Consider the following 8927-nt stretch of genomic DNA (forward strand, 5'->3'; position numbering starts at 1 on the left):
GTATGAAAAAATCACCAACAGGGAAACAGCTAAAGAAATACTTGACTCCCTGAGGATAACTCACGAAGGAAATTCTCAAGTCAAAGAAACAAAGGCTCTGGCTCTAATCTAGAAATATGAAGCCTTCAAAATGGAGGACGATGAAGCTGTAGAGGTAATGTTTTCTAGATTCCAAACTTTAATTGCAGGACTCAAAGTGCTAGATAAAGGATATACAACTGCGGACCATGTCAAAAAGATCATCAAAAGCTTGCCAAAGAAATGGAGACCAATGGTCACAACCTTAAAACTATCAAAGGATCTGAACAACATCAGCCTTGAAGAACTCGTCAGCTCACTCAGAAGTCACGAGATAGAACTGGAGGAAGATGAGCCTCAGAAGAAGATCAAGTTTGTAGCACTAAAGTCCAAATCAGAAAGACGCAAGTCTGATAGAAACAAAGCCTTCCAGGCTGAAGAAGAAGACATTGATGACTCTGAAAAGGAAGACTCTGACGATGAGGAAGAATTATCCCTTTTAACCAGAAGAGTAAAACAACTCTAGAGAAAAAGGAATAATAACTTCAGAAAACCAAGATCCAAAGGAGATTGATCAGAACCAACTTCAAAAGGTAAATCTAACAAAGATATAACTTGTTATGAATGTAAGGAAACAGGTCATTACAGAAACAAATGTCCCAAGTTGAAGAAAGAAAGCTCCAGAAGAGAAAATTTCAAGAAAAGTTCCTTCAAAACCAAAAAGGGACTGATGGCTACCTGGGATGACAGTGGATCTGACTAATCAGAATCAGACTCTGATGAACAGGCAAATGTGGCACTCATGGCTAGGGGTGGCAAACGGGCATGCCCGCCCCGTTTAGGCCCGCCCCGCAAAAGCCCACAAAAAAATGGGGCGGGGCGGGGCGGTCATAGTTGAGGATGTGGGCCTAAAACATAGACCCGCCCCGCAAAAAAGTGAGGGCGGGGCGGGAAATGCCCGCGGGCACTACACTATTTAAGCCTAAAAATGAAAAAATTTATGTAAATACACGTGCCCGCAAAAGCCCTCGAAAAAAACGGGGCGGGGCGGGGCGGACACATTTGAAGATGAGGGCCTAAATCCTTGGCCCGCCCCGCACAAAAGTGCGGTAAAAACGGGCTCGGCCCGCGGGCCGAGCCCGTTTTGCCACCCCTACTCATGGCTACCACCTCCAGGAATACATCAGATGGAGAATCTGAATCCGAAGAGGTATTTTCTGATCTTTCTCGCTGTGACCTCGAATCATGCCTGCCTGAAACTCTAAATTCATATTAGAAACTTAAACAAAAATTTAAAGCTGTAAAAGAAGTTCTTGAAGAAACTCTCGAAGAATGTGGTAAACTTGAGATAACAGTTTCAGATCTAAAATATGATAACCGAATTTTGACATTAATAAGAGATTCCACAAATAAACAATGTTTAAACCTTGAAGAAGCGTTATCTCAAGCTCCACAAACTTCAAACACAGTAATTTATGAATATGAAAAATCTTTTCAAAAGTTTCTGAAGAATGGGATAGAGAGAAGCAGAATGGCATCCATGATTTATGGGGTCAGTCAGAACAATAGAAGAGGAATTGGGTATGATCATAGTGAAGATAAATCTTCTACTAATGACAAACCTAAATCTCCGTTTCCTTATCACTATACACATACACTGTTGGTGTAAGCCCTAGAGGCCAATACTTTTGGTACTTGTATCGAATTATTTATTAATAATAAAAGGCTTTTTCTTTATTATGTTTATTTAATAAAGTCCCTAGAATAGCTAGTCCGTTTAATGTATCAAGTATGACTTAATCATGAGATCACATTAAACATAAGGACACTATTCTTAAACTATCTGTAGTCAAGCTTTATTGTGAAGTGGGATAACATTAAAGAATGAAGACTATTATGTTTATAGACTGATGATCACATCTCATGGATCATGGATAAAGAGTTATCAAGTCTTAAACATAAGTATGAATATTAAGAGTAATATTTATACTGGATTGACCCGCTATGAGAATACTATATTGAATGTTATGCAAAGTGTCATAAGTTATTCTCATGGTGATAATGGTGTATACCACCCTTCGACCTGAAACCACTATGGACCCTAGATGTAGAGTCGAGTGCCTTATGGCTGATCAAACGTTGTCCGTAATTGGATGACCATAAAGACAGTTGATGGGAACTCCACGAAGCATGCTAAGGGACATGAGTGACCTAGATGGAATTTGCCCATCCTGCGTAACAGGATAAATGTCTATGGTCCCAATATTGAACTGGACAAGGATGACACGGTCTATGCCTTGTGTTCAATATAGACATAAGGGAAAAAGGGTAATTATACACATAATTATTATCACAGAAGGATTTGTCATATCACATGACATTTTCGTGTCTTGGGTAGCAGTGATGTGTTGCTAGATACCGCTCACTGTTTATTATGTTAAATACGTGATTTAATATAATTGGCAATGCCGCAAAAACCTATAGGGGCACACACAAAGGACGGATTGATGAGAGATAGAGTAACTAAGGAATACTGTAATGTAAGGTGCCCTTAAGTGAATTATAGAACATCGTAAGGTACGGTGTACTTAAGTAGAATACGAAATATGGTAAGGTACCACGCGCTTAAGTGATTTTGGCATATTATAAGATATGGGCCATATACACTTGAGTGGGCTTTTTAGCTTGCAACCCACACAAGTGGTTCTATAAATAGAACCCTTGTGTAGAAGCATTGACACACTTGCAATTTAGTTTTTCTCTCTCTCTCTCTCTCTCTCACTCAAAGCCTTCATTCGTAGCAGCTAGCACTGAGATTGAAGGAATCCGTTCGTGTGGACTGAGTAGAGGCGTTGTCATCGTTCAACGTTCGTGATCGCCACAAGAGGTAACGATTCTATCACTGATCATGCCCATTCGTAAGGATCATTAAAGGAGAAATTTTAAATTCCGCTGCGTTTTGGATCACCATTCTCCTTCATACACAAGCACAACGCTTTAATAATGCCATAAAACCCAAAGTGTTAAGAAACTCTGGGAAAACTAATCACAAAGGACCCAAAAGATTCTGGGTACCAAAGGATAAGATTGTTTATGTTGCAGATATCTTATGCAGCAGAGTTAAGACACCAGTCATGGTACCTGGACTCTGGATGCTCGCGACACATGACGGGAAGAAAGTATATGTTCCAAAACCTGGAACTTAAAGATGATGGCTTCGTAGGTTTCGGAGGAAATCAGAAAGGAAGGATCAGAGGCTCCGGAACTATTGGTAATGGTACTCTTCCCTCTATATCTGATGTTCTCTATGTAGAAGGATTAATGCATAATCTGTTATCAATAAGTCAATTGAGTGATAACGGGTATGACATAATCTTCAATCAAAAAACATGTAAAGCAATTAATCAGAACAATGGAACAGTCCTATTCACTGGAAAGAGGAAAAATAATATTTACAAAATAAATCTTTCAGACTTAAAAGAACAAAATGTAAAATGTTTAATGTATGTTCATGAAGAGCAATGGGTATGGCATAGACGCTTGGGCCACATTAGCATGAGAAAGCTATCTCAGCTAAATAAACTCGAGTTAGTCAGAGGTCTACCTAAGCTGAAGTTTTCTTCAGATGCTCTATGTGAAGCATGTCAGAAAGGAAAATTTTCAAAATCATCTTTTAAAAAGAAAAATATTGTTTCTACCTCTAAGCCTCTGGAACTTCTTCACATTGATTTGTTTGGTCCTGTTAAAACAGCATCAATCAATGGGAAGAAATATGGACTAGTTATTGTTGATGATTTTAGTCGCTGGACATGGGTAAAATTCTTAAAGCACAAGAGTGAGTCTCACTCTGTATTCACTAGCTTCTGTTCCAAAGTGCAAAACGAATTTGACTCTAAAATCATCAGAGTTAGAAGTGATCATGGTGGAGAATTTGAAAATAAATTTTTTGAAGAATTATTTGATTCTAATGGAATATCCCATGATTTCTCCTGTCCTAGAACTCCACAACAAAATGGAGTTGTAGAAAGGAAGAATAGGACAATCCAAGAGATGGCCAGAACCATGATCAATGAAACAAATGTGGCTAAGCACTTTTGAGCTGAAGTAGTAAATACAACGTGTTATATTCAGAATAGAATCTCCATAAGACCTATTCTGGAAAAGACTCCCTATGAACTGTGTAAAGGAAGAAAACCCAACATTTCTTATTTTCATCCTTTTGGATGCTCTTGCTTTATTCTGAATACTAAAGAACATCTGAACAAGTTTGATTCAAAAGCACAAAAAGGTATTATGTTAGGATACTCAGAACGCTCTAAAGGCTACAGAGTATACGACACAGAAACCAAAATTGTGGAAGAATCAATTCATGTCAGATTTGATGATAAGCTTGACCCTGAAAAGTCAAAGCTAGTTGAGAAACTTGCAGATCTGGAGATTACTCTTGCAGGTTCTGACGAAAAGATCAAAGCACCAGCAATATCTAATATACAAAGTTCAGAAGGAACTAAAGCCCCAACGATCCAAAAGAAATCAAAAAGTCGCCCCAACATATCCGAAGATTTGATTATGGGAAACAAGGATGAACCTATCCGAACTAGGTCAACATTCAAGGTACCTGAAGAAATTCCTCTAGGACTAGTATCTCTGATTGAGCCTACTTGCTATGATGAGGAACTTCAAGATGATGACTGGGTTCTAGCCATGCAAAAAGAGCTACATCAATTCTCAAAGAATGACGTTTGGGATCTTGTTCCCAAGCCCAAGGGCACTCACATTATTGGAACCAGATGGGTGTTCAGAAACAAGCTAAATGAAAAAGGCGAAGTTGTCAGAAATAAAGCTCGACTGGTGGCACAAGGGTACAGTCAACAAAAAGGCATTGACTACAACGAAACCTTTGCCCTAGTCCCCAGGTTAGAATCTATTCACTTACTTGTTTCATTCGCTGTAAATCATTCTATCAAACTATATCAAATGGATGTCAAGAGCGCATTTCTTAATGGTTATATATCAGAAGAGGTGTATGTCAATCAACCTCCAGGTTTTGAAAATTCAAATTTTCCAGAACATGTCTTTAAACTTAAGAAATCCTTATAGGGATTAAAACAATCTCCTAGAGCTTGGTATGAAAGGCTATGCAATTTTCTTCTGGAACATAATTTTATTAGAGGGAAAGTTGACTCTACACTCTTCTGTAAAAACATTAATAATGACCTCATGATATGTCAGATATATGTTGATGACATTATTTTTGGTTCAGCTAACCCTTCTGTATGTCAAGAATTCTCTGAGCTAATGCAGGCAGAATTTGAAATGAGATTAATGCAAGAACTAAAGTTCTTTCTAGGAATTCAAATCAATCAAGCTTCAGAAGTCACCTATGTTCATCAAAGTAAATACATAAAAGACATTATGAACAAATTCGAAATGGCGGAATGCAAACCTGCTAAGACACCTATGCATCCAACTTACATTCTGGAAAAAGAAGAAATTAGTCAGAAGGTTTGTCAGAAGCTCTATCGTGGTATGATAGGCTCTCTTCTCTATCTGACTGCTACACGTCCTGATATTCTGTTTAGTGTATGTCTCTGTGCCAGATTCCAATCAGATCCTAGAGAATCTCATTTAACAGCTGTTAAAAGAATACTCAGATATCTGAAAGGAACTCCTAACATGGGCCTGATGTATGAGAAAACATCAGAGTATAGACTTTCTGGTTATTGTGATGCAGATTACGCAGGGGACGGAATGGAACGTAAAAGTACATATGGGAATTGTCAGCTCTTGGGAAAGAATCTGATATCCTGGGCCAGCAAAAGACAATCAACCATAGCCTTGTCCACTGCAGAAGCAGAATATATTTCAGCATCATTATGCACTACTCAGATGCTCTGGATGAAGAATCAACTAGAAGATCTTCAAATCTTTGAGAGTAACATTCCTATCTTCTGTGACAATACTACTGCCATCTGTTTAAGTAAGAATCCTATTTTGCACTCCAAAGCTAAGCACATAGAAATAAAACATCATTTCATTAGAGACTATGTTCAAAAAGGGGTAGTAACGTTAAAATTTATTGATACAGACCATCAATGGGCTGACATCTTTACCAAACCCCTTGCTGAAGATATATTCTCTTTTATCTTAAAGAATCTAAACATTCAAAATTGTCCTGAATAAAATGTGCCTCTGAGTTAGCAAAATAAGACTCTGAAGTAAACAGTTGAATTCTGTATCTGACTCTGATACTACTACCAGTTAGAAGTCATCTGAGTTAGAAATCTTCAGGAACCAACCCTTTAGTATTCCTGAAGATCAGATAAAGTAACACGTGGAGCATCATGCGTCTGATCTTGGAACTTCTAGACAGCTGTCTAGCAGTAATCAAGAAACAGTCTCTTGAGATCTCCTCGAGCAGTGTGCTGATTTTGGGATTAGACATCATTTATGAGCTGTAATCATTCTCCCCTCTAACGTGCGTACTTGGTTTTTTGTACTAAACTCCCATTTCTGTTTCGTTTTGCATGCGCCCTAATTTGGGTATTTATACATTTCACTTTTCACAATAGCACACTTTTCACTCACGAACATACGTAACTCTCTCTCTCTCTCTCTCTCTCTCTCTCTCTCTCAATTTTCCTCTCTCTCAAAGGCATTTCTGCAGTTTTTACTCAAGTTCTTCAACCTTCATCTCAAGTTCTTCAACCTTCATCTCAAGTTCATCAACGCTCTTCATGGATTCTCAACAATAGTCTGTGTACAACTTCTCTCAACAAATGAACTCAACTGAGCAAGCTCCAAGTTCAAGTCATCAAAACCCTGCAGTCACCGGCGTCGTTTCCACTCCCATCTACAAAGAACCCCACATTCTTGATCGTGAGCCTCATATTCATCTTGCAACACCGTTTGAGAAGCTGGAAGTGTTGTGTGAAACCTTGGTGGATTTTGACAACATGAAAAGAAATGGTGTCGACCTCACTAATGAACTGAAGAAGCAAGGGTGGGAAAACTACTTTCAACGCCTCTATGGCCCAGTCTACACAAATCTGGTAAAGGAGTTCTGGAGGTTCGCTGACTCTGATGATCACTACATTGTCTCCTACGTTCTGGGAGTCAAGATAGTTATCACAGAGAAATCAATTGCTGCTCTTCTGAACATGGAGAAGACTGGAGGAAGACGCATATACAACATAAATCATAGGGCAAAGTAGTTGTCCCATGAGATAAACCCTACAATCTTTCAACAGAATGCTAAAGGCAAGCATTCCAAGAACAAGGAACTGCATTAGAATCTCCGGGTATGGCTGAAGATCATCTTAGGCACCATCCATCACTGCCCAACCTCTAACTCCTCATATTACATCAACACAGACCAGCAATGCATTCTTTACTGCATTCACAAGGGTTTGAAGCTCTGCCTTCTTGCACTTCTGTTCAAATATCTCAGAGACTCCGTGAAAGATACCAGAAACAACATGAAGACAAGAAACTACATTCCTCTGGGGAGACTTATATCTGATGTGCTGATTGAAAGTGGCCTCGTGGACCATCTGATACAACTCAGACTCATGGAAGATGTGATGATAGATACTGGAAGACCTCTAAACGCTTGCAATCTGAAGAGCATGGGAATTATTAATCAAGTGAGGGTCAAACCAACTTTGGACACCTCCTGGGAAGCACTCAAAGATCAGAGGGAGATTACAAATGGACTCTATCTTTTCTCCAAGATCGACCCTCCAGAGGTAGTCGCATACTATCTAGAGGATCTGCACAAACAAGGAGTAGATATCTCAGATTTCTCCTTAGACTGGCTGCCCGAATTTCCTCAAGACTTCCAGAAGCGGACACGAGAACCATCTGATAAGACCAAGCAGGCAAAGAGAGCGAAGTTGGGAGAACCATCTGGATCAAGACCTCGAGTCCCTCTAGTTGGATCACCTGGTAAGTCTGTATCTCTCCCTCCCTCTGTAAAAATTAAACATGTTGCTTCCTTACTCCCTCAACCTTCGCCCATTTATACAACATCTGATACTCCTCCCTCAACCTCTAGACCATCTAACCAACCATCCCAAAAATTCAGTCTTGCCACCACAACTCTACCTATTTCAGAAGCAGAAATGCTAAACGAAACCACTTCACCCTCTTCATCACCATCTCCACAATCCCCACCTTACTATAACCTCTCATTTGACACTAAACCCTCTGATCCTCACTCCCCAACTCTGGCTCAGATCCAAAACCATGCTCTGGCCTCTCAACAACCAACTCACTCTAACCCTGAACCTGAAGTTACTTCTCCACCCCCAGAAAACCCAAACACAACCACCTCTGACCCCCCACCATCAGACCCAATCCACTCTGAATCACAACCATCCCAACCACTACACTCTGAAATACCCCAACCTGCTACCTCCGCTGACCCAACAACTCCCACACTTAACCTAAGCCCCCCACCTCTCCCTCCCCAAACTCTGAACCAGAAACCACCCTTCTGGCCCTTGAGGAAACAATTACAGTTTTTGCAGAGTCTTCGGTTGACAAGGTCAAGTCTCTGACCATCAACTCTGGCATCAGTGATGATCCCTCCGCTGTAAGGACTCACTGGAACAGAGTGATAAGTTGGATGACCTCTGAAGCCTTCAAGCTGAAAGGCCTCTCTGAACAAGTCCGCAATGACTTCATCAGAGACGCTGAGATCAGACTCCAAGAGCGTCTAGCTAGAGAAGCTGAGGAGCGGCAAGACAGGAAGCTGAAGAGAAAGCAAGACAAGAAGAACTTCAGAGAATCAAAGAAGCTGAAGCCAAAGCTCTTGCTGATTCTGCTGCTGCTGAAGCTGAGGCAAAAGCCAAAGCTGCCGCTGAAGAAGAAGCTCGCCTTGCTAAAGAGTCTGCTGCCAAAGCCAG

General features: G+C 40.2%; 1 protein-coding gene across 1 annotated transcript; it reads left to right on the top strand.

The window, feature by feature from the left end:
• Positions 1-7589: 7589 nt before the first annotated feature.
• LOC127096432 (pollen-specific leucine-rich repeat extensin-like protein 3) lies at positions 7590-8579 on the top strand. Its single transcript, XM_051035000.1, has one exon. The coding sequence runs from the start codon at positions 7590-7592 to the stop codon at positions 8577-8579; it is 990 nt and encodes a 329-aa protein (XP_050890957.1).
• Positions 8580-8927: the final 348 nt, after the last annotated feature.

The sequence above is a fragment of the Lathyrus oleraceus genome, chromosome 6 (genome assembly GCF_024323335.1).
Source record: "Lathyrus oleraceus cultivar Zhongwan6 chromosome 6, CAAS_Psat_ZW6_1.0, whole genome shotgun sequence".
NCBI lineage: Eukaryota > Viridiplantae > Streptophyta > Magnoliopsida > Fabales > Fabaceae > Lathyrus > Lathyrus oleraceus.

Excerpts from the sequence above, each read along its gene's own strand:
- LOC127096432 (XM_051035000.1), top strand. The coding sequence starts at position 7,590 with ATGGAAGATGTGATGATAGATACTGGAAGACCTCTAAACGCTTGCAAT.